This window comes from Heterodontus francisci, chromosome 24 (genome assembly GCF_036365525.1).
Source record: "Heterodontus francisci isolate sHetFra1 chromosome 24, sHetFra1.hap1, whole genome shotgun sequence".
NCBI classification, from domain to species: Eukaryota; Metazoa; Chordata; class Chondrichthyes; order Heterodontiformes; family Heterodontidae; genus Heterodontus; species Heterodontus francisci.
The window spans coordinates 73,929,406-73,956,824 of NC_090394.1; the positions used below are offsets into that span (position 1 = coordinate 73,929,406).

The 27,419-nt window shown below is 41.3% G+C and overlaps 1 protein-coding gene across 3 annotated transcripts in view; it reads right to left on the reverse strand.

Annotated features, from left to right (window-relative positions):
* Nucleotides 1-26,720, reverse strand: part of lmtk2 (lemur tyrosine kinase 2) — a 143,242-nt gene extending 116,522 nt beyond the window's left edge. For 2 of the 3 annotated variants that reach the window (XR_010977419.1, XM_068056580.1), the window contains exon 1: nucleotides 26,185-26,720. Coding sequence is in view for 2 of the 3 variants with exons in the window: in XM_068056580.1 (XP_067912681.1) it covers nucleotides 26,185-26,269 (85 nt within the window). In the remaining variant the exon portion in view is untranslated. Of the gene's footprint in view, nucleotides 1-2,697; nucleotides 2,722-26,184 lie in introns of those variants that run through there. The other variant, XM_068056581.1, reaches the window with a different exon arrangement.
* Between the last annotated feature and the right edge of the window lie 699 nt (nucleotides 26,721-27,419).

Here is a 27,419-nt window from a genome sequence, read left to right on the forward strand (position 1 = left end):
CACGGGATTATGGGGAGCGGGCTGGAAAGCGGAGTTGTAGCCAAAGATAAGCCTTGATTGTATTGAATGGCGGAGCAGACTTAATGGGCCATATGATCTACTCCTGCCCCTATTTCTTATGTTCTTATTTCTACTTTTTCGCATCCACTACCTGTATTGGGAACCCTTGTTGCTTCAGAGATTGGATTTGTCCTTTTAGAACAGAAATGAGAGCAGTTTTGTGCTACATGTTTGTAAGCAGACCAAAGTTGGATTACTTTGGGTTCAGCCAGATTATCTAACATTACATAGATATAAACCAGCCATGAATGAACAAATGTCCTTGCAATTACCAGTGCCTGTAAGTTTATACGATCTCACACGCTCAGCCTTTACTTTTAACTATTTCATTGCAGTTTCTCAAGCTTTAAATCATTTCATCAGAGCTCAGCAAAGTGACTACTCCTAACTTGGCTATATTTCCCATCTAGCATAGTGCCATGCCTTTCTGCTCACTTCCACAACATTACATAGATATAAACCAGCCACTGGACAGTGCAATTTATATGTATTATATTTCTGAACCTTAAATCAGCTTCTTCACAAATATTAGTCATCAGCTAAAGTGGTGCCAGTGTTAATCAGCAAATTGAGCATTTAATGGCGACATTTACTACACCCTCGGGTACCATTCTAACATTTGGAAAACCTTTTACATCACGACACATTTGTAACTTCACTAAATTTTGCATATTTATGACAATGGTAAAGCCTAAATTAATACAGACTACATACAGAAAAAGCGGAAAGTAGGATCTATATTAGAAACAGTAAACTATTCCCATCAATAAATTTCCTTTGTGCATTATGCATCAACATTTTATTCTACAGAAAAAACAATTTCTCAAACTCAGGCTGAACCTTCCAAACCACCCAACAGATTTACCATACATATTTAAACATCCATGTATCTGAGCTGAAAATACTTCTGAAAGGTTCCAAACTTCCCAAATCACTAAGATCAGAGGTTAACAGAACCTAATCTCAAAACGACCATTCTTGTGATTAGGAAAGGCAACATTTTAGAATTCTGCACACATCTGACTTGCTTTAACCATGTTTTCAAACAAACCATTTATTGTGGAATTTTGTTTATTTAGTCAGTTATTGACCTATTCATAAAAACAGGCAGTTCTATCTTCCACATATTAGTCCTTTAACAACATATTAATCTCTTAAATCACAATAATACACAACCACAAAGAGTATGTCACAAACATGCAAGTCAAACAAAAACATTTTCAGTATTTTAATCAATATTTACCCAGAGCCACCCTTCGGAAAACCAACTACTTTGCACCAGTTCAAGAATACCTTACTCAAAAAGCTTTGAGCCTACCCAAGCAGCTTCATTAAAGACCTTTCCTTTAATAGCTGTGGTAGTCATTCCTATTGTTCTTTACAATCTGTTCTGCCCACCCTCACTGCAGTCCCACGGCTCCGACCTGTAGGGACTGCAGATTCCATGACTCAAGACTGCCTCTGCTTTTACTACTTAACATGAAAAGTCCAAATAGTGAGCGCAGGGTACCACTTCTGGCTTGTATAGAGATCTTAACAGCAATTCCAATTAGCTGCTCAATTCCACTGTTGAAAGTTGTATGCCTCTGCTCATACGCAAAAGAGCAGGCAATAATTATCAGCCTCAGAAAGCCCACTCCATCTCTGCATGTACCACATCCACCAATGATCCAACAAAACATGAAATCAGCTGGAATAGGCAAATAATCCAAGGCCAAAGCTTGATTTACCATTTTCCTTCCCTCCTTGTCTTTTTACATGGGTTTGTTTAATGTCATTAAACTGCCCTGTATTGGATTGATCTCCAAATACACCACCCACAACAGTCAATTCTCCAGGGATTTCAAAGATCGCAACAGAAATTCTCGCCCCAGGCCAAATCCAGGGACTATGATGTGACCAACAATCTCATTATCACAAACTTATTCAAATTTCATGCCACATTTCAATTTCTCATGAAAACTAGATCTTTGAATTTCCACATTATGCTGTTATTCCAATAAACGGTTAACTTAGATCCAAATACGAAGCATTATAAGACCATTTCAATTTTTGACTACTCACATCAAACAGTACCACAATCCTCTCAAAAAAGGGGCTTCCACATGATTATACACAAATATACAATGATATCAGGGTTCTGATGAAGGGTCACTGACCTGAAATGTTAACACTGCTTCTCTCTCCACAGATGCTGCCAGACCTGCTGAGTATTTCCAGCATTTCTTGTTTTTATTTCAGATTTCCAGCATCTGCAGTATTTTGCTTTTATATGCAAATATTATGACAGCACTGGCATGTACAATTGTGCATAATCTACTCATCCTCCAGCAACTGCAGTGAAATTTCACAAACAACTGGCACCTAATCTTAATCTTATTAGCAATGATTCACTTTCTATTCCAAATGGCTGATAAACAGCAAGGATCATAAATAAAATCCCAGCAAAAGCCAAAAGGATTGCCACATTTTGTTCGAAGAACACTGAGAGATAAGGTTTCAGGGAGTGGGTGGGGGGGGGGGGGGGGGGGGTGCCAAAGCAATACAAAAATGCAATAAAAGCCAAGCACAGGCTGCTGAGTACAGCACCAGGCCCATTTGCACCCACAGTTGAAAGAACCAAACCGCAGATGTTACCTCAGTCATCGAAACCGATGGTTATTCTTCTTTGGCCTCCTTATCTCAAGAGACAATGGGTAAGCGCCTGGAGGTGGTCAGTGGTGTGTGGAGCAGCGCCTGGAGTGGCTATAAAGGCCAATTCTAAAGTGACAGGCTCTTCCACAGGTGCTGCAGAAAAATGTGTTTGTCGGGGCTGTTACACAGTTGGCTCTCCCCTTGCGCTTCTGTCTTTTTTCCTGCCAACTGCTAAGTCTCTTCGACTCACTACACTTTAGCCCCGCCTTTATGGCTGCCCGCCAGCTCTGGCGAACGCTGGCAACTGACTCCCACGACTTGTGATCAACCTCACAGGACTTCATGTCGCGTTTGCAGACGTCTTTAAAGCGGAGACATGGACGGCCGGTGGGTCTGATATCAGTGGCGAGCTCGCTGTACAGTGTGTCTTTGGGGATCCTGTCATCTTCCATGCGGCTTACATGGCCAAGCCATCTCAAGCGCCACTGACTCAGTAGTGTGTATAAGCTGGGGATATTGGCCGCCTCGTGGACTTCTGTGTTGGAGATACGGTCCTGCCACCTGATGCCAAGTATTCTCCGGAGGCAGCGAAGATGGAATGAATTGAGACGTCGCTCTTGGCTGACATACGTTGTCTAGGCCTCGCTGCCGTAGAGCACGGTACTGAGGACACAGGCTTGATACACTCGGACTTTTGTGTTCCGTGTCAGTGCGCCATTTTCCCACACTCTCTTGGCCAGTCTGGACATAGCAGTGGAAGCCTTTCCCATGTGCTTGTTGATTTCTGCATCTAGAGACAGGTTACTGGTGATAGTTGAGCCTAGGTAGGTGAACTCTTGAACCACTTCCAGAGCGTGGTGGCCGATATTGATGGATGGAGCATTTCTGACGTCCTGTCCCATGATGTCCGTTTTCTTGGCTGATGGTTAGGCCATATTCATTGCAGGCAGTCGCAAACCTGTCGATGAGACTCTGCAGACACTCTTCAGTGTGAGATGTTAAAGCAGCATCGTCAGCAAAGAGGAGTTTCATGATGAGGACTTTCCGTACTTTGGACTTCGCTCTTAGACGGGCAAGGTCGAACAACCTGCCCCCTGATCTTGTGTGGAGGAAAATTCCTTCTTCAGAAGACTTGAACGCATGTGAAAGCAGCAGGGAGAAGAAAATCCCAAAAAGTGTGGGTGCGAGAACACAGCCCTGTTTCACGTCATTCAGGATAGGAAAGGGGTCTGATGAGGAGCCGCCATGTTGAATTGTGCCTTTCATATGGTCATGGAATGAGGTGATGATACTTAATAGCTTTGGTGGACATCCAATCTTTTCTAGTAGTCTGAAGAGACCACGTCTGCTGACGAGGTCAAAGGCTTTGGTGAGATCAATGAAAGCAACGTAGAGGGGCATCTGTTGTTCGCGGCATTTCTCCTGTATCTGACAAAGGGAGAACAGCATGTCAATGGTCGATCTCTCTGCTCGAAAGTCACACTGTGCCTCAGAGTAGACGCGCTCAGCCAGCTTCTGGAGCCTGTTTAGAGTGACTCGAGCAAAGACTTTCCCCACTATGCTGAGCAGGGAGATTCCACGGTAGTTGTTGCAGTCACCCTAAGACAACTTAATAGCTTCACACAAATTACAAAGGTGGGTCCACATTTACACCATTGCTTTAACTGCCCCAGCAAGTGTTTTAATTGCCCCTTTAAGTGTAACTGGTCTCCATAATAAAGCCACTGTTTTCCCTCCTTTTAAACAAACTTCTATATTCTAGATTAATATCTCAACATGGAGCAAGATACTCCTAAAACATTTTCTGCTGTTCTGCCTATGTTCTATACAGCTGAGCAAGAAATGTTTTTGAAGCTAGTTGGTTTTTAACTTTGAACACTCAGGTCAGGGATTCAAGGTTCAGAGATAAAAAAAAAATGTTGGCATAGATTATTTTCATCAGTTTTCTCCCTTTCCTTAACACACCACCTCTTTGTTGAGATTCAGTTCCATGCTTGCCCTTCAGTATGGTGCTCAAGTGTTCAAATATTTTGTGTGGCTTAGTGTCAAATTTTGTTTGATAATATTCCTGTGAAGCACTCTGGGAAGTTTAAAGACATTACATAAATGCAAGTTTTTGCTATTGAAGTTATCACTTGTGCATGAATCCTGACAGTGTCAGTACGCTACTCCACAACTTCAATGTTATAGTCAAGACCTGCTTTTTAGCCCACATCGACACACAAGCAATTCCAGCTGGGGTCACTAGAGTAGATTGGGAGCAATAACCTTGACTAATTATTCCTTTGAACCCCAACACCAACTGTAGAGCATTCTCTGCCGCAGATTAGCTAAATCAGCTACAACCAGGGACTGTTCCAGTTTATATGACTCAACCACTAATTAGATTAATTTAGATGTCAGAAAATCTTGTAAATAAGTTTAGAATATGTTTTGTACCAGAAAGTACAATCTATTTAACTTTTCCAAACACACAGTCAAACTACTGGTGATCAGTTACATAAACAACTAACAACTAGTTATTTAGCATCAATAACAGTTGGAATATCACTTCAAGCAAAGCATTTTTACTGGTAAGTGATTAAGTGCTTATCAAGATTCAGCATAGCGTGCATACATTTTATTCAAAGTTATTAGTGCAGGACAGGTGGGGTCTTATAAAACACTACCCCATATACTATATTTATAAAGAAACATTACACAACTTTGAAGATCAACTTGCATTTATTTAGCACCTTTCACGACCTCAGGACTTCCCAAAGTACTTTGCAGTTAACAAAGTACGTTTGAAACGTGCAATCACCGTTGTAATGTAGGGAACGTAGCAGCCAATTTGCCTACAGGAAGCTCTCACAAACAGCAATGTGATAATGTCCAGATAATCTATTTTAGTGATGATTAAGGGATAAATATTGGCCAGGACACAGGAGAACTCTGCTCTTCTTCAAAATAGTGCCATGGGATCTTTTATGTCCACTTGAGGGGACAGACGGTGCCTTGGTATAACGCCTCATGCATAAGACAGCATCTCCAACAGTGCAGTACTCCATCAGTACTGCAATGAAGTGTCAGCCTAGGTTTTTGTGCTCTGGAGTGGGACTTGAACCAACAAACTTCTGTCGAAGAGGCAAGAATGCCACGACTGACAGCTGAGTTAAAGGATGTTTCTCAACCTCAGGTGCTCTGTTGAAATTTGAGTTCCGACATCAGAACCACCCATTTAATAAAAAAGTACTTCCTCTTTAAAAATTGTTCAAACCGGTTATAAAAGTCTTATCCCCTTCCCTACCATTCTTTAATCTACAGTTTAAAAAAGTGCTCCAAGCCGCCTCATCCTCAGTTCTGAGCATAAAAGCAATGCATGGCACGATACTGAATCATCAGAGTCAGAAAGTTTGCTGATCTAATCCCTGGTCTCTGTTGAATTAGCCAATCCAATGGTACTTCTATTTGCAGAACAGTTTCTGGATTTATGCAGCAGGTACCACAACAGTATTTATTTATTCAGAAAAAGCATGCTTGCACTAGTTAAGTGTGACCTACTTCAATAACTTAATTCTGAATGGTGATGGAAACACAGCAGAATCCTGGTACATGCAACTAGTTGATATATTCTTAAATCTACAGTTTATAAAATCAAACATACAACACAAATGGAGCAGACTGGAACTTGGAAACATCTGCATATTCCAGTCCCTTTTCTGATGTGGATTTCAATAACGATTCATTGTACGTTATATCCTGACTTCAAATATATTTATACAAATCAGTTAACGGCGGCTAGATATGTGCAACTACAATCCACTCTGTAGAAACTGGCAGGACAAGAATTATTTTTTGGTACAAAAAAATCCACAAGTAGCCATGTGACTGAACAGGTTCGGTTGGTTGGGAGTCAAGCGATACTAACAACTATCTTTATGTGAGAGGACTTGAAATCCACACATAAAATAGCTTCTACCAATCGTCTCACTACTACAGTAATTTGCATCCTGCAGATTTTATTCACACCATGCAGAGTGTTGGAAAATATCACGAGCAACAGCATTAACTAACTCTCATTTATCTTCCTCTACTTCAAGTTTATTTCTGGTTAAACATTTTCACAGAGCAGCATACAAACTGTACTTGCGAAAAAAAAATGTCTTGGTAAAATCAGCAAAAATATGCAGATTTACACTCCAGCAAATGCAATTTTCCATTAAACTTCATTACAATAATTGATAATACATCCTTCAATTTAGTTAAGGGATTGGCTTAGTGGATGTCTCAATCGCAAGACACATTGAGGAGCAGGCAGTAAAAGAAACAAAGGCACATCTGATGAGCAAGAGGCGCCTAATAAACCATTACATTTGTTCTACAAGTTTTTGAAGGTTAAAGTGATCTATTTAATTTGTACAATGAATATTAAAGTTGGTAGCATTTTTATACTGAATACAGTACTGGATTTTAGAAGTTGCCTACTTATAAAGGTTTTAAAAATGTAGAACCTGGTAGCAAAGACAGTTTACCAAAAAGGCTTTATCAAAAATAAACAAGACACATGATATTGTAACATATACTGTCGCTCTGAATTGTGTGGAGTCTTTTAGAAGCAAAATAGACAATATCCAAGTCTCATCTATTTTTAAATTTACTTATGTGATGCTCACAAAGTGCAGCGACTGAAACTACAAGAACTCACCCTGAAGAATTATAAAAATGGACTTTTCTTTTTAAAAAGTGGACAATGTGCTTAAAAAAAATGGCTGCTGAGGGTTAAAATACCTGGCTTTGTATAGTCAAACAATCTGGCAAAGACAAAAGAATACATTCAAAACGAAGAGTTGTCAGTTACACCTATCCTGGCCCCTTCAAGAGACATTTCTGAATTGAATGATATGAAGAAGCCACATCCTGGGCCATTGTCAGTCACTAAAGGGGAGAAAATCTGTCTCCCAGAGGCAAAGGTGTGAAATCATTTTTGAGCTTGGAGAGAGAGAGAGAGGAGACACCCAGAAAGTATCAAAAGCTTCAAACTGAACTTTCAACCAAGAGAGAAATTTACAAACACCTCAAGCCTACAACCAAAGAGAACTTAATCTCCAAGTGAATTCAACAGGTTTACCATGAACTCCAAAACCTTAGCTCACTTAAAAAACACTTACCTCTTTTCCTCTCTATCTGTCTCTTGCGCGTGTGTGAAAGTGAATGCGTATTTCTTTATTAAGAAAAAGCATGCTTGCAGTAGTTAAGTGTGACCTACGTCAATAACTTAATTCTGAATGCCGGTGATGGAAACACAGCAGAATCCTGGTACATGCAACCGGTTGATATATTCTTAAATCTACAGTTTATAAGATCAAACATACAACACAAATGGAGCAGACTGGAACTTGGAAACATCTGCATATTCCAGTCCTTTTTCATATGCGGATTTTAACAACAACGGATGCGGTTGTGACAATTTCGGGATAAGGCATATTGCTCAAAAAAAAATTAATCTTCTGTTTAAACCTGTAAGAAAACCTGTCACTGTCTGTTTAATTGACAAATAAAATACAAAAGGGATTAAACCTCATAACAAAACACACTTGCTGTGGTCAGGTAGGAGCTGAACAGTGGGAACCACCTACACCCCTCACCATGTGGGCGTCAAACTTAATTTTGGTAATTTCTTTTTAACTAAAATAATAAGAATCAGTGCTGAAGGATGAGACACTTTGGCACCAAATGCCAATATCAACTGTCCCTGAGCAAGGTATAGCATGTTGGATACAAAGTAAAAACTGCTTTTCTTGAACCATTCTTTTCTAACAATGTGCCTTAACCTTACTACGTCACTGGGAATTTGTCCATTTTGCAGACCAGCCATCCATTTAACTTTACTTTTGAGATGTTGTAGGTGCAGGCTCTTCTGACCTATCAGAGTCATAGAGAGATATAGCACTGAAACAGGCCCTTCGGCCCACCGAGTCTGTGCCAACCATCAACCACCCATTTATACTAATCCTACATTAATCCCATATCCCCCACCACATCCCCACCTTCCCTCAATTCTCCTACCACCTACCTACACTAGGGGCAATTTACCATGGCCAATTTACCTATCAACCTGCAAGTCTTTGGCTGTGGGAGGAAACCGGAGCACCCGGCGGAAACCCACGCAGTCACAGGGAGAACTTGCAAAGTCCGCACAGACAGTACCCAGAATTGAAACCGGGTCGCTGGAGCTGTGAGGCTGCTGTGCTAACCACTGTGCCACCCCATTAATCAACAATCATTTATGGAGAAATCAAAGCGATATAAGTACTGCTAAATCAAACAAATGATCTTAGGTTGAAGCAGCACTCAAGATATTTCAATCCTGCCTATCTTTAGGGCTACTATACATCAGCTCAAATCATAGCATCCCATACAGCAGTAAAATACTTGTAAAGTTAAACTGCAAAAAGCTGTCAAATTTGAATTTATAAAGCTGTCTTTAGATTGTGTACACTTCGCATGAAAAGTGTACAGGTCAGCAATCCTGAAATGAAGGTATAAGGATAGGTTACTTTAAAATACAAAACCCTCCAGAGACTTGATGTCACACAATGTTCCACTTCCTATGCTAATCTGCACACACAGAATACTTCATTTCAGTCTTCACTACCGTGTAGAAATTCTTCCAAAATAGTCTTTTTTGCTGTCTGAAGACTGCCTCAATTTCTGAGTATGAAAAAACCTGGTCCAGATCCCCACCTAAAGAGAGTCACCCTGACATTAGCATTCCTGAGTGAGGAGGTGTTTGTTGCCAAAGCATACCTCGGATATCTGATTCACCTGCATGTATTACTACTCCTGGATTAGTTAAGAAGAGTTGGTTTGTACAGATTCTTTTGGGATTGATAACTGTGGTTACTGGTTCTGCACTGGAACAACAGTTGCTTTGAGCACAACTGCTTTGGGTTACGTTAGTGGTTGCCACCTGGTTAGTCCTTAATATGTTCTGGGTGCTCTGAATTTGGAGTTGCTGATGTTTGTTTTAATTACTTACTCTCATTGGTGGAGGAAGTGGCAGAAAGGTGTTCTTTCTTTACTGTACCCATATTTATCATGGTTTAGGTTACTAAGAGGGCCTGTTCTTCACTGTTTACCTTATAAATCATTTCAACTCATGCAGTAGGATTTGTTTCACTGCAGTAACTTGATTTTCAGTCAGGCACATGTAGAATCCATACATTTACCTGCAGCTCTTTTATAGTAGCTTTCTGTCCTGATACAATCTGAATACTGAATAAAAGTATACTGCAGCTCACCCTCAAAACAGAAAAATAACCCCAAAATTCTATTAAAAAGGCCCTCAAATTACAATGTTAATGTTAATGCAGAGGAAGGGATGGAAGGAGGGAAGGAAAGAAAAGGGGAAAAAAAAAGCAACCTCCTGTTGTTGTGATTTATAAGATATACTTGGCTAGACCGGCCAAAAGGGTGTGGGAAAATGGTGCACTGACACAGAACACTAAAGTCCGAGTGTATCAAGCCTGTGTCCTCAGTACCTTGCTCTAAGGCAACGAGGCCTGGACAACTTATGTCTGCCAAGAGCGACGTCTCAACTCATTCCATCTTCACTGCCTCCGGAGAATCCTTGGCATCAGGTGACAGGACCATATCTCCAACGCAGAAGTCCAAGGCGGCCAACGTCCCCAGCATATACACCCTACTGAGCCAGCGGCACTTGAGATGGCTTGGCCATGTGAGCCGCGTGGAAGATGGCAGGATCCCCAAGGACGCATTTTACAGCGAGCTCTTCATTGGCATCAGACCCACCAGCCGTTCATGTCTCCGCAAATGCAACATGAAGTCCTGTAACATTGACCACAAGTCGTGGGAGTCAGTTGCCAGTGATCGCCAGAGCTGGCAGACAGCCATGAAGGCGGGGCTAAAGAGTGGCGAGTCGAAGAGACTTAGCTGTTGGTAGGAAAAAAGACAGAAGATCAAAGAGAGAGAGCCAACTGTGTAACAGCCCCGACAACCAAATTTATCTGCAGCGCCTATGGAAGAGTCTGTCACTCTAGAATTGGCTTTTATAGCCGCTCCAGGCACTGCTCCACAAACCACTGACCATCTCTAGGCGATTACCCATTGTCTCTCGAGAGGAGGAGGCCAAAGAACTGTTTATTGTTAAAACACATTGTCCCAGGGTACATTTTTGTCTGAATACAGTTCTATGAAGCACCTTGGGATGTTGGTCTACACTAAAGGTGCTACAGGAATGCAAGTTGTTGTTGCAGAGTCATGTTTAGAGTGTATTGCTGCATGTGGGTCTTCACAACTGGTGCTCAACAAGCAGCAGTTAAGGTCTTGATTAGTCTCTAAAGTTACAGTTGGGGAGGTGGTGGCTAGAAAAAACATTCATAATTGCTGATAACTCGGCAGCAATCACCATGAAATTAGTTATAGTTGTTGCAATCCATGTAGAAATGCATCTCTTTAATGTTTTGCCAATGATCCTGCTCATTAGCTTGACACTATGTGGAAATCTGGCATTTGGTTATACCAAAAGGGCATTAGCGACTGAGCAGAGAGCAATTCAACAATATGAGGGGCTGAGCAGTAGGAACCTGAAGCTGTAACCCATCGCATCTTTGGAGCAATGGGAGGGAAAGTTGGGTTCACAAGGCAAAATCTGGAAAGATTCTGAGCAGCAGGAGTGCCTGTCTAGCCACACCGTGATCTCCTCCATGATCTTAGGGACAACAAAATCTTGTTTCTTTCAATTTTTCAGAGCACCGTTTGTTCATGTTGCTATGAAAGTGATTCTACTTTTGTTAAAATATTTTTTGAGCTACTCAGTCAAAATGAGGAAATGTTGGACCAGTTACTTTTTCAAGAGGGTCATCAAGAGGACACTGAACAAACTAGTTTGGCAACCTTACTGGTTGTCACATGACTCAAGTTAACAACAGAAACCCTGGTAACTGAGGAAGGTGTGTGCAGAGAAGTGTTAGTTGCCCACCCCTTGTCAGGACAGAACCCCAGTTCAGCCAGCCTGTTCCATCTCTTTAAAAAGCCTGCAGAAGGAGAGAATTCCCATTGAAGACCACAACCCAACTCAGCTTTCCAGCATCTCTCAGGAAAAAAAACCCTGAAGTCCACTGTCAACTCATCTCATCTCCTGCCTTTGAAGAGAAGCCTGCTAAATTAATTCACAATACTGCCTGAAAAGAACTGTTCTAAAAGGTCCCAGTGATCCGGCTACGTGTACTCAAAGACTAGACTGTATGCCAGTTTTGGAACACAACATAGGTCACCTGCTGTTTCCTTCAAGAATGAGTAAGTATTCAGCCCAAGTGTTTTTTTGTCTGTAACAGAGCTCTGAACAAAAATCCCTTTTATTTTTCCGGTTAACCGGTATGTGTGCGTGTATGTATATGTGTGTGCTTGCGTACGCGCATGTGTGTGCGAGTGAGTCAAAGGTAAAAATTGAACTTTTAAATTTTGGTCTGTGTGTTTATGCTGTACTTCATTACTGCTCAAGACTGGTTTTATAATAAACGGATAAATTTGTTATTCATTAAAGAAACCCGCTTAGTTTGTTTTATTCTGGGAAAAAGAGAGTATATGATTGTATCAGTAAGTGGGAGAATTTAAATAAATGTTGTGACCTATGGAGAAGTGGAACTAGAATAAACAGTACACTTCTCCCACTTCGGTCGTAATATATAATTGAGGGTTCATCGTCTGGGATATCCAAAGCCGACGACATGCAATTGTAAGTGGGGTAATGCTGATTGAAAAGCAAAAAAGAAAAGAGGTTTCTTGTGCACTAGAGTAAAGTTTACACTACCGGAATGTTTGTCAGTTGCTATGACCTTTCTGGGAAGGAAGATATATCTGAGTGATTTGAGAAACTTAACCAAGGCTAAGCTAAAGGATTTGGCAGCATTGTTGGTGTTAGAGTTAAAACCAGGAGCTAAGAAAGCAGACATAATTTCAGTAACAGCACAGCATTTGCAATTGGAGAAGCAGAAAGCAAACCAGAGGGTACTGCAGTTGAGTTAGCTAAAATTAGGTTACAGATGAGGCAGCTTGAACTTGACAAAGAAAAAGCAATAGAATTGGAAAAACTTAAGCTTGAATTTGAACGAGAAAGTGAAAGAGAAGGAAGGAAAAAAAGATGAAACTAAGAAGCAGGGGTGGTCTTGACTCCAGTGAAAGTTTTGGTGGGGAAAGGCCTGACTCCAGCCCAGGATCCTGTGGAGAGCTGTTTAAATTTGTACCAGCCCTCCCAAAATTTGAGAAAAGGGATGTAGAGGCATTTTTCATTTCTTTTGAAAAGATAGCCAAACAGATGAAGTGGCCAAAGGAAAGCTAGACACTGCTTATGCAAAGCAGGTTGATGGGCAGAGTTCATGAAGTTTATGCCATGCTTTCTGAGGAGGCTTCTGCAGATTATGATATGGCAAAAGAAAGCTGTTCTCACTGTGTATAAGTTAATCCCTGATGCATTCAGAAAGAAATTTCAGACCCTCTGGAGGGTAAAGCAAATTAATTTTGATCGTTGGATACAGGCACTAAAGATGGAAGCCACATATCAGAATAACAGGGAACTAATTCTCCTGGAAGAATTAAAAAATTCACTCCCTTCGTTAGTAAAAACCCATGTAAAGAACAAAAAGGTTTCAACGGCCAGACAGGCAGCGGAAATTGATGATTATGAGCTTGTGTATAAGCCGAGACCCTATATCCATCACCCCCATAAACCTGAGGAGGATAAGTGGGAGAGTGAAAGGAAGGCAAGTAGCCGGGGACAAGAAGGGACAGCTGGGAACGCCGCAGGATCTCCTCTTCAGGCCAGAAAGGAAGGTGCTGAGCTGCAAGTGATGTCCGAAAGCCTAAACGTTACCATTGCCACAAGGGACACCTACACGCAGAATGCTGGGAGTTGTGGAGTAAAACCATGGAACTTATTGCTGTACACAAAGCCAATGCAGAGAAAGGGGTCCTGACCGACAGTATAGCAGATCAGGCTGTAGATCTGACTGCAGCTGTAAAGCCAAATACAAAACCGCTGAGAGTGTAGCGGCGTGAACAAGATACTTGAGAGTTATAGGGAATTTTTGTTGAAAGAAAAAGTAACTCCTCATCCCTCAGGTGAGGCAGGTAAACCTATAGTTAAATGTAGGGATAGAGGAGCAACTCAAGCTCTTTTGCTGGGGAAAGGCATAACATTTCCACCAGAGAGCGCACTGAATGCTATTGGCGGGCAGTATATACCCATTCCTTTGTATCAGGTGCACCTAGAGCGTGACCTAATGTCTGTAACAGTAAGTGTAGGAGTTGTCCATAGTTTGCCAGTAGACAGAGTTGACCTACTCCTGGGGAATGATTTGGCCGGAGCGAAAGTGGTAGCTTCTCCAGTAGTCACGGAAAAACCAAGCAAAGTTAAAGAGACAGAAGTTACAGGAAAAGGTTCCAGGAATTTTTCCTTCACGTGTAGTAACCCGAGCAATGGATAAACAAGTTCCAATGTCGGAGGTAAAATTGGCACCATCAGATAGCTGAAGATCTAAAACTTTCTTTGGGGATTTGGATAAGTCTTCTCTGATCATGGCTCAGCAAGCTGATCCAGAATTAAATAAAGTGCCACAATCAGCTCTAACAGAAGATGAGGCAAAGGGAGCGAAGTGGAAGTGGAGACCTCCTCACAGACCAGTGGACGAAGAATGGACGACAGTTCATCAGATAGTGGTACCACCAAAGTATTGCCGGGAACTATTAAGGATAGTGCATGAAATTCCTACAGCGGGACATGTGGAGATCCGCAAGACCCAATCACATATAGGTCAACATTTTTACTGGCCAGGTCTTTCCAAGGACATGTTGCAGTCTTGTAAAATATGCCCTGCGTGCCAGATTTTGGGAAAACCACAACCTGCCATAAAACCCGAACTTCTAATTCCCATACTAGTTATTAAAGAACCATTTAGTTGGGTGCTGGTAGACTGTGTAGGACCTTTATCGAAAACAAAAGTAAGACACCAATATATACTCACTATCATGGATACAGCTACTCAATTCACAGAGGCTAGTCACTTGAGAACATTTTCTGCTAAGGTAGTGGCAGAGAAGTTAACCCAGTTCTTCACTAGAAATAGGCCATCAATTGAGATTCAGTCGGATCAAGGTTCCAATGTTATATCTAAAATTTTTCAGTAAGTTATGGGTAACTTGGGTACAACACAGTTAAAGTCTTCAGCATACCACCCACAGACACAAGGAGCTTTAGAAAGGTACCAACGGACCCTGAAAACGATGATCAGGGCATACTATCATGAATATCCCCATGATTGGGATAAAGGGTTAGAATTTCTTTTATTTGCCACTAGGGATTCACCGAATGAATCTACAGGCTTTCGTCCTTTTCAATTAGTTTATGGACATGAAAGAAGAGGTCCTCTGAAATTAATTAAAGAAAGGTTTATAGAACAGAGGGATGAATCTTCTGTGCTAGATAATGTATCCGTGTTCTAGGAACGGCTCACAAGAGCCTGCCAAGTGTTTCAGGAACAGCCTAAAGCTTCCCAAACAAGCATGAAGAAATGGGCAGACAAGCATGCTAAAAACCAAACATTTCAACCAGGGGATTAAGTGTTGGTTTACTGCCTTTACAGGATGAACCGTTGAAAGCAGAGTTCAGTGGTCCATATAAAGTGGTTAAGAGAATTGAAGCAAATTATTTGATTGACACCCAGATCACCGGAAAAAGAATCGGCAGTGTCATATCAATATGTTAAAACAATATTATTGCCGGGAGCAAGATAAGCAAACACAGGTATGTCAGGTAGTGGGGACAGTGAAGGATGAAAGGGATAGTGAAGCTGAGGCAGAAGGCGGCCCAGACAATTCTCAAATTGAACCTCCTACTATCTAGTCAGCCAATACTGAATTGCTAAGGAGATTGGACACTATGCTTTCACATTAAGATGCAGAACAAGAACACCCAACAATACTCACAGCATTTAAGAATCTATAGGGATAGCCAGGTTGTAAAACCTTAGCCACACATGTGGATGTAGGGAAACTTTTTTCCTATAAAACAGCATCCTTATCGTTCAAGTCCAGAGAAACAGGCCCAGGTAAAAGTAAGTACAAGTTGGAAAAACCACCTAACTGAACCCAGTCAAAGGAGCTGGAGTTCACCAGTAGTATTAGTGCCCAAGCCTGATGCTTCAACTGGATTCTGTATACACTACAGAAAAGTTACTGCAGTAACAAAGACAGACTCACACACAATTCCTCGCTTGGAAGACTGTATTGACAGAGTGGGCAGTGCCATGTTTCTTACAAAAACAGATTTGTTAAAGAGATACTGTCAAGCTCCTTTAACATCCCGAGCCAAAGAAATATCACCCTTTGTCACACCAGACAGCCTTTTCCAATGCCGAGTGATGCCATTCGGGCTAAAAAAATGCCCCAGCAACCTTTCATAGATTAATAAACCAAGTGATTGCCAGTGTTCCTAACTCTGTAGTTTATCTTGATGTGCTGGTAGACAGTGACACTTGGAAGGACTGCTTGGATCAACTGGGAGGCTCTGGAAGGTTGCAGTCAGCTGATTTGGAATAAACTTTGTAGAAAAATTTAAAAACCAGAATGCCAGACTATTCCGATGGAGTTTACTATTACAACCTTATCACTTAAAGATTATCCACACTGCGGACCAGAATAATGTAATTGCATATGCTTTATCAAGAATCTAACTTTGTTCAAGTTATCTGAATGAAAAGAGGGTACAGAGCAGAATTGTATTAACTACAAGAGTGAATGTGTACGAGTGTGAAAGTGTTTTTAAAATTTTTTATCTCTTATTTTCCCCACACTTTGTAATGAAATCCATTAAAAAATGGTGTTTCATTCTCCAGAGGTGGAGGTATTATGAAAGTGATTGATTTTGCTAAAATATTTTTTGAGGAATTTATAGTCAAACTGAAGAAATGTTGGACCAGTCTTTTCTTCAAGAGGGTCATGAAAAGGACACTGAAAGAATTTTGTTTTGATTAAAGAAACTTGGTTTGGCAACGTTACTGGTTGTCACATGGCTCAAGTTAAAAATAGAACAGAAACCCTGGTAATTGGGGAAGTTGTGTGCAGAGAAGTGTCAGTTGCGCGCCCCTTTGCAAGACAGAACCCCAGCTCAGCCCAGCCTGTTCCATCTCTTTAAAAAGCCTGCAGAAGAAGAGAATTCCCAAGGAAGACCACAACCCAGTTCAGTTTTCCAGCATCTCTCAAAAAAACCCGAGAAGTCCACTTTATCAACTCATCTCGTCTCCCATTTTTGAAGAAAATCCTGCAGAATTAATTCTCAATGCCGCCTGAAAAGAACTATTCTAAAAGATCCCAGTGACCTGTCTACATGTACTCGGAGGCTAGACTGTATGCCAGCTTTGGAACACAACATACATCACCTGCTGTTTTCTTCAAGAATGAGCAAGTATTCAGCTCGTGTGTTTTTTTACTGTAACAGAGCTCTGAACAAAAACCTCTTATTTTTCCTGTTAACCAGTGTATGTCTGAGTGTGAGTGAGAGTGTGTAAGGGCCCAAGGTAAAAATAGAACTTGAAAACTTCAATCTTTCCATTTATGCTGCACTTCATTACTGGTTAAGACTTGTTTTATAATAAACTGATAATTTTGTTTTGATTCAAGAAACTTGGTTAGTGTGATTTATTCTGAGAAAAATAGAGTATATGACTGTAACAGTAAGTGGGAAAATTTAAATAGATGCTGTGACCTGTGCAGAAGTGGAACTAGAACAAACGGTGCACTCCTCCTGCGCCGGTTGTAACAATGTCTCTCAAGTCTAAACTACCAGCTCAATGTTAATTGCGCCACCCTTAGCCCTGTAACCAACATTCACATCCTCAGACAAAATGGTATAATAGCATAGAGATTAAATTACTGGACTAGTAATCCAGAGGCCTGAACTAATGATCCAGAGACAGGAATTCAAATCCTACCACAGCAGGCGGGGAATTTAAAAATTCAGTTAATTAAATACATCTGGAATAAAGAGCTATAATTAGTTATGGTGACCACAAAACTATAGGATTGTTGTAAAAACCCATCTGGTTCACTAATAAATGTCCTTTCGGGAAAGAAATCTGAAGGAAATCTTCCATCTTTACCTCTCTGACTCCAGAGTCACAACCATGTGGCTGACTCCTAACTACCCTCTGAAATGACCCATTTGATACAGTAAATAAGGAGAAACTGTTTCTGGTGTCAGTAACCAGAGGACACAGCTTCAAGGTCATTGGGAAAAGAATCAGAGGTCTGGCGGTGAGAATTTTTGTTTTGTATGCAGTGACACAATGATCTGGAATGCACCACCTGAAGGGGCAGTGGAAGAGGAGTCAATAACTTTCAAAAATAAATGAGACAACTACTTGAAGGGGAAAAAATTGCTGAGGAATGTCATTAACTCAGTAACCCTTTCAAAGAGCTGACACAGGCACGATAGGCCAAACGGCCTCAGACTGTGCTGTATCATTCTATGAATTAAATGAACAGCAAGGGAGACAGCAATTGCAAACAAATGACAGAAAATGTTATTTACTTGACTGGTTCTCTTCTGCTCCTACTACCTCCTATTAGACATTGACCTACTACTTACAGAAAAAATTTATGCTACTGCTGTATCAGCTGAACTACAGTCAACTTTCTCCTCCTTGCTCATAGTGCACAATTCCATTCGCTGATTGAGGAGCTTTTTACATCTTGCACTGTAAATCACAGACAAAGGTGAGGCTAAAAACACAAGGCAACAAATCACAATGGCATTTCACCTCCTGATACCACGCTCCCTGGGAAGCACTGCAACACAATACATGAAGTATGGTGCAAAGGCATTTTTAACAAATTTTGCAGAAGTGAAATTTTTTTTTTTTTTTAAAAACAGTTCAGCGCAAAGTACAGATTCTTGACGCATAGCCGTTTGATGCCTGCCATTTACTCTTATTCACAATTGGTTCTAAATAGCTATATTTCTCCTCCTCTCTCCCCCACTTTTTTTTTTAAATGGGATCCAACTAACCTACTCTTATTCCAATGTTCATGACAGAATAATGAGCTAATATTGATGATTTTCTTTCTTTAAAAGCTGGTTTCTCTCCCATAGTCATTTGACAGCATGTTCCAGTGAACCAGGTTATTGGCTCTTTTGTCCATGCAGAGCTACCTGTGCAAATGGTGGGTCAGCAGGATGTGGAGAGCAAGGGTGGAAATTGTGATCTCATTCTGTAAGCCTTTTGAATTTTTTGCACTAAAATTGGTTCATCTGCAGTCTACAGACACCTTTAAACAATATTTGCACCACAGTATCACTAGTTTACTGAAGAATTTTAATTCTTAAACTTTGATCAAAAGGAAAAATCAGTTTCCTCCCTTTAATCCAGTTATGACTATCCACCATCTGTAGATACAGTCAATGTTCACTTGCAACCAAATTACCAAGAGGTTCAGTTGGACAGTAAGGAAAAGGATACCAGGTGAGGCTAGCAAAACTTGCTCTATGTGAAGTTGGATATCTATCAGCGTCAGTCAAGATGAAATTCAAGCCTGTAGCTGTGAAACCACACATTACGACTTTTCCAGCAAGTAGACTCAATGCAAAAACAACATTGGGAAAGGACAACATTTAAGAATTCAGAATAATAAAAACAAAACATTCAATTCACTGTCTGGACACAGACATTTATACTAGACAGCTGGCAAGAATACTGCTAGTTGCAACATTTAAACCATGATAACAGGTTCAATTGTAATTTATGGTAAACAGATATACAGTAATGTCACAGGTTAACAGATAAAAAAAGAACACTTACAATCTTTTTCTAATAACTAGATGGTTTTTGCCTCCCCAATGCATCTATCACAAGGCATTCTCTTTACTGGTACAGTAAATAACCTGGTTATGTGCTGCCAAACAAACAGGTACGTTTAGGGTGCCACTCCTCATTTGGTCACATGTTGCTTTATCACAAGATATTTTTACACCTTGCGACCTGAAATTCCAACACCATGGTGGTTTTAAAACATGTTAAGCTAAACAAAAATAGAAACAAATAACCAAAATCATTTGGAAGGCCGTAACAAAATTTGAGTTTGTCAAGCATTTCTGGTAGTCATCTGCAAATGTGGAACTTTTGAATTAAATTGTTTTATGCCAGAAGGAAGAATAGACTGTTTACTTATGGGATTTTTGCTCTGCATCACCATTACTATGATTGTAAATGTTGCACAGAAAATTGAGTACAGGATTCAACTTCTGCAACTGTATTGCTACACCAACAACTATCCAAGAGGTTGTGCAGCAGTGAATACTCCAATATCCCATGACGACCTGAAAGTATCTCAAAACTTCCAACATAGATGTTGCAGAGGAAGCCCAAGCACTTTGTGCTTCTGGCCAGCATAATTTGGCTAACACACTGAGCAACACTACCTTCAGGACTGTAAGCTGATTGCAGCTGCTAATAATTAATCAATTGGTTACAAAAGTGATGCAATTTGCTATTCCCTTCTGTGGTAGCATGGCTATTTTATAACATAGAAACATAGAAAATAGGAGCAGGGGTAGGCCATTCGGCCCTTTGAGCCTGCACCGCCATTTATTCTGAGCATGGCTGATCAACCAACTCAGTAACCTGTTCCTGCTTTTGCCCATATCCTTTGATCCCTTTAGACCCAAGAGCTATATCTAACTCCTTCTTGAAAACATACAATGTTTTGGCCTTTACTGCTTTCTGTGGTAGCGAATTCCACAGGTTCATCACTCTCTGGGTGAAGAGATTTCTCCTCATCTCAGTCCTGAAAGGTTTACCCCGTATCCTTAGACTATGACCCCTGGTTCTGGACTCCCCCATCAGCGGGAACATCCTTCCTGCATCTACGCTGTCAAGTCCTGTTAGAATTTTATAGGTTTCAATGAGATCCCCCCTCACTCTTCTGAACTCCAGAGAATATAATCCTAACCGTCTCAATCTCTCCTCATAAGTCAGTCCCACCATCCCAGGAATCAGTATGGTAAACCTTCGCTGCACCCCCTCTATAGCAAGAACATCCTTCCTCAGATAAGGAGACCAAAACTGCAAACAATATTCCAGGTGTGGCCTCACCAAGGCCCTGCATAATTGCAGCAAGACATCCCTGCTCCTGTACTCGAATCCTCTCACTACAAAGGCCAACATACCATTTGCCTTTTTTACCGCCTGTTGCACCTGCATGCTTACCTTCAGCGACTGATGTACGAGAACACCCAGGTCTCACTGCATATTCCCCACCCTCAGTTTATAGCCAAATATTAATCTGCCTTCCTGTTTTAGCTACCAAAGTGGATAACTTCACATTTACCCACATTATACTGCATCTGCCATGCATTAGCCCACTCACTCAAGTTGTCCAAATCACCCTGAAGCCTCTCTGCATCCTCCTCACAACTCATCCTCCCACCCAATTTTATGTCATCTGCAAATTTGGAGATATTACATTTAGTTCCCTCATCTAAATCATTAATATATATTGTGAATAGCTGGGGTCCTAGCACCGATCCCTATGGTACCCCACTGGTCACTGCCTGCCATCTGAAAAAAGACCCATTTATCCCTACTCTTTGTTTCCTGTCTGCCAACCAATTTTCTATCCATCGCAATACACTACCCCCAATCCAATGCGCTTTAATTTTGCACGCTAATCTCTTATGTGGGACTTTATCAAAAGCCTTTTGAAAGTCCAAATAAACCACATCCACTGGCTCCCCTTCATCAACTCTAATAGTTACATCCGGGAGCAATTCTAGTAGATTTGTCAAGCATGATTTCCCTTTTGTAAATCCATGCTGACTCTGCCCGATTCTCCCACTATTCTCCAAGTGCTCTGCTATAAAATCTTTGATAATGGTCTCTAGAATTTTCCCCACTACCGACGTCAGGCTGACTGGTCTATAATTCCCTGCTTTCTCTCGACCTCCCTTTTTAAATAGTGGGGTTACATTAGCTACCCTCCAATCTGTAGGAACTGTTCCAGAGTCTATAGAATCTTGGAAGATGACCACTAATGCATCCACTATTTCTAGGGCCACTTCCTTAAGTACTTTGGGTGGCATACCATCAGGCCCTGGGGATTTATCGGCCTTCAATCCCATCAATTTCCCCAACACCATTTCTCTACTCATAATGACTTCCTTCAGTTCCTCTCTCTTACTAAGCCCTGTGTTCCCCAACATTTCTGGTACGATATTTGTGTCCTCCTTTGTGAAGACAGAACCAAAATATGCATTTAGTTGGTCAGCCATTTTTTTGTTCCCCATAATAAATTCCCCTGTTTCTGACTGTAAGACATTTGTCTTCGCCAATCTTTTTCTCTTCACATACCTATAGAAACTTTTAGTCAGTTTTTATGTTCCCTGCAAGCTTGCAATCGTACTCTATTTTCCCCTTTTTAATCAATCCCTTGGCCCTCCTTTGCAGAATTTTAAACTGCTCCCAATATTATAAGTTAATATAGTGATATAAATTTGAGCTGGAGAGGCGGGGGTGTCAGTTAGCTCAGGTAGCTAGACAGCTAGAGTGTGATGCAGAAAGACACCAACAGCGCAAATTCAATCCCCGTACCAGCTCTGGTAGTTCATGGAGGCCTGCCTCATCGCCTTGCCCCGTGCTTGAGGAGTGGTGACCCTCAAGCTATACATCACCAACTGTCTCTCTCTAATGGGGAGAGATGTCTATGGTCCTTTGGGACTATGGCGACAGCAAAATAAATTTGAGCTGCAAGAGAGTAGGAGACATTAGTAATCAGCTTTGAGATCCAGTTGGATAGGAGATCCTTTTCTCTCCTAAAATGAAATGTGGACTTTGATGCTAATAGAAAGAAGGAACCTGCATTCATATAGCACCTTTCACGGCCTCAGGATGTTCCAAAGGACTTTACAGCCAATGAAGTACAGTTCAGGCTAACACTATCTACACCCACTTGAAGGTATTTCAGTGCAGGGAAGCATCATGCCATGTGTGGAGTGCAGTATGTGGGCGACCGTGGATCCTCACGTTCAAAGGCAACACAGTTCAGAAAACTGAATCTAGGGAGCAGGAATTGGCTGCAGCAGCGAGGATGAGGGGTTTCTGGACTGTACTCTCTAGAATGTGATCACTCAAGCGAAAATGTCATACAGCTCAGAATAATGTACAAAGAGTCAAGTGGGTGACCTGCTGGGCAACAGAGGGACACAAGGCCAAAAGGCTCAGGGAACCCTCGAGTTACTGGCACTGTCCATAGATACTTATTGTTAGACAACTATGACGTTGACAGTGACTCAGTAATATGATCCTGAGCAAAACCATGCCACTGTTGAGTAAGGGGTACCCAAGCGTGATGCAAGACAGGTAGACCACAAGAATAGCAGTACAGAGTGCTAATAGTCTAATTTTTCTTTTAGGCAAGGGTACAAACTGAAGGCCATCATGAAATGGGTGGATAAACTTCTGGAAGTGACGAGGGGAAAAACGAAAGGAGAGCAGTGAAAATTTGCAGTCCAGGTTTGAGCCAAATGACATAGAAGCACTAACCTCCTTACAGAGGGGCTAAATAGTGCATTGGGGAAGGATTTAAACTAATATAGCAGGAGGATGTGGGGCAAGTCTATGTTTGAGAGGGGAACAGCAGCTATTGTGACAAGTGGCAGGCTTAGTTAAAATAGCAAGGAAACACCTTAACGAAAAGGGAAAAAGAAAACCACTTTGAAGTGGTGAGAGATAAAAGCACCAGCATAGAAGGGGGAAGGGGCATCAAATGGTACTGATGAACGGTCATTAACCTAAAATGTTAACTCTTTCTCTCTCCACAGAAGCTGCCAGACTTGCTGAGTATTTCTAGCATTTTCTGTTTCAAGAAAAGAGGCATTGCTTGATTTCGTTCTAGGAAATGAAGGGGAAAATGTGAGGCAAGAACAATTGGAAAATCACTGACAACAATATAATCTAAAATACAACAAAATAAGGACAATGAACATTGGTTAGGCCACAACTTTAAGCACCCCATCATAAAATGTCATTCAAGTCCTACAGAACACACAGCCTAGATTCCCTGAAGATACTAGGGATGAGAAACCATAATTATAAGGAGATACTGGAACTATTTCCAATGAAGCAAAAAAGGAAAAATGAAATTTCAATGTTTTTTTAAATTATGGAGTATTTTAATAATGAATAGGAAAAGACAATTTCCTCTAGTTGGGAAGTCCGGTAACACAAGGTGTTACCAATTCAAAATAATCACTAAATGAGGCAGAAGATTCAGGCAATTTCTTTAGAGGGTTGTTGGAACATGAACATTTTGCCCATGAGTAGGCAGGTCAAAAATCATTGAATTTTAAGCAATGGTTGGATAAATATTTGAATCAGAGGGAAAATACAGTGCTACCCAAAGGGACAGGGATTGTGGGCTGTTTTGATTGCTTAGTTTGTATTTGCATTGAAGATTTTGTATCCTGTAAACTTCTCTGATTTTTGAACTAGAGAATGAGAGAAACTGGTACCCATGCACCAGCCAAATTGCATTTCTATGAACTCAAATGCCAATGTCACTTTCTCTAGAAGCGACATTACATTTCAGAGATCTTCATCTCTCTGGTTTTAATTCCATCTTTGTTATAATAACTATAACTAGGCCAGGAATCAAATGCATAATCATTCTCTGACTGAACTGACTAATATTTCATGAAGTCACCCAAATTCCACGAGGTGCTTTTATCAGCTGATTTGGGGGGGGGGGGGGGAATGGAGTAGAGGGAGAGAACCCAAACTGCCTAAGAAACCTGACAACTTAATTTTAAATATCTAGTTAGATTGTAAATCAATAATGTGACTAACATAAGCAAATAAAAATGGCCAAGACTAGCCAAGGTCTCCTTTGCTTTTGTACCCACAGTATAACTGATCTTGTTTAAACAAGGCAGAGCACTGTAAAGAAAGTGAATAGATGTGTGTGTGCATTATCCCTTATGCACTCTGTTTTCAACCAATAATGTTTTTCGTGCAACACCAACACTCAAGGAAGCACCATAGGTAAGCTCAACAATATAATCCTATTGTCAATATAGGGGTGGAGGAGGAGGTAGAAAAGAAGAGACTGCCCTCAGCTATTCACAATGGCACCTGCATGTTTTTGGTTCCGATTGCTTTGGCTTTCAGCAATACCATCATTCACAATGGCGAGAAGGCAAAAGCAGGCCATCAATCCACACTTTTAAGCCAAGCCATTTTAAATGTGGGATTGGAAATATTTTGTTACATCCTACTGTTCTTTAGATCCTTGGGACTTCCACCCCAAAACCAAACAAACCATTGCCTTCATATCTGCTGGCAGGTGTGCAATGCTGTGCAAATCAACCTTTCCTGAAATACTTATTCTGGAAAGGTTCTTAACATCTACCCTAACTCATAACAGGGTTTTGTTATGTTGTCAATCAAAACCCATGTCCTACACTCCATGGTATCATAACATGAACTGTCATTCAACAAATTAGTATGAATAGGCCAAATGAAATGCAAGAGCCATTTTTACTGAACATCTGGGGAATAACTAAATTAGATCATTCCCAGAATATTTTGTTGATTTGAAATGCAAGGTGCAATATACTTCCGACCATCTGTTTCACTGTATAAATTAGTCTGAATGCTAAAAGATCAATTCCGGTTCTCACATAAATGAAACAAGAAAATACAACCGCAGTTTTGCTCAACACCAATATAATAATAGAAATCTTAATCTTCTATACACAGGCAATGACATTCAAGCAGCCAATTTATCCAAAATTAAAACATGTTCCAAAATCGGGAAGCTGGATTTGAATTGAGCTAATGGTTTAATGCAAAACCAAAAATGAATCTAGACTTGCAGTTCGGCCACTTAACAGTACTGAATTTTTACTTTAAAAAGCAGAGATTTTTAACTCATAATACCAAACGTGGGTATATGTGGCTTTATATGGTCCTAAGTTTGACCGTAGTTTAATTTAACATTGGAATAAATTGTACACAATGCTTAGAAGGCATTGCTTCATCCCCGAGGAGATTTTCCAAGATGGCAGGCAGTCACTTTTGAAGACAGGCAGCTGAAAGCACCTGAGTATTAGAACAAAGAATCAGTTTGAGAGAAAAAACTGCGAAACTATCAACTTCAATTATACAATACTATACTCCATAGCTACCTGTCAAATAGCTTATGTCATTTTTCAGTACGGGATGAAATTGAACCTAATTAAAATACGTTACATTTCTCACCATCACATACACATTTTGATTTAAAAAGCCATGTCACCATTAACAATCTGCCCATACCCTTCACTTTTTTCAGAGTTAAAATGCTGCATATTTAGCTAATTTTATTGCTTTGCATGTGGACCATTAATATGCAACGGCCAACAGTGGGGTTTTTTTCCATTTTATTGATGCAATGCACACTGACCTGCACCTGTTTGCGGAAGTGGAGCACCATGGATGCTGCGCAATGCCAACAGCGTCAGTAAGAGAATACCAGTGCGCATCGCCATTCTCGGCCAGGGGGACTGGTCGGCGTCCTCAGGGACTCGAACGATCGTCGATCTGAAGCATTTATCCCCGTCAATCCGAGTCGATGTTAACAATAAACCGCCACCCTCCCCCCGCCCACCCTCTAAACAGCGTCACGAAGAAGCCGGCAGCCGCGCTCTCCCCTTGCGGCGCTTTTCTTTCGGATTTTCCGGCAGCAAACAGTCGCTGGAGTTGGGCCACAGAAACTCATCCTTACTCACAGGCCTCCACCCCGGCTCCGCACCGCTATTCCTCTCAGATCCCGGCCCCGAAGCATCATTCTACCGTCCGGTGACTGCACATGTTTTGTGGCGGCGGTAATGTTTTTTTTTAATTTGCGCTTTCACTATCGACACAGCCGCCCTCCCAACAATTTTCCCACGGCCGCCATGATGCGCGTCCGCGTCAGGAGACGGCCTGTTCCGTCCCACCGCCGTGATGGACGGCGCTTCCTGACCAATTGCACGCCGCCCGGATCACCGCCACCCAGCCAATCAACGCAGGGGGCGGGGTCGGATGGGTGGGTCTTCCGGCCGGAAGGCGGTGACGGACAGGTTTGCTCCTAGGTTGATGCGTCACTCGCCTGGCAACCGTGGGAGGCAGTCGGGTGGTAGTTAGGGGCAACGCGAGGCAGACTCTGCGAATGCGTTGCTAAGGGCCAAGTGATGGAACAGCATCCTTGAGTTCAGTGCTGTTTCACCTTCTTTAATGCTTATTTTGAATGTGACTGTTGCACACCTTTCACGGTGTCGAGATTGAGGGGAGATTTGATAAAGGTGTACAAGATTATGGCAGGCTTAGATAAGTTAGACAAGGAAAAACTGTGCCCATTAACTAATGGTACAAGGAGGCGTTTGATAAAGAGCCACATAACAGGCTTATCAGCAAAGTCAAAACCCTTCGAATCAAAGAGGCAGCATAGATACAAAATTGGCTGAGTAACAGGAAACAGAGTAGTGGTGAGTGGTTATTTTTCAGACTGGAGAAAGATATGTAGTGGGGTTCCCCAGGGGTTAATGTTAGGACCACTACTTTTCTTGATCTATATTAATGACCTAGACTTCGGTGTACAGGGCACAATTTCAAAATTTGTGGATGACAAAACTTGGATATATTGTGAACGGTGAGGAG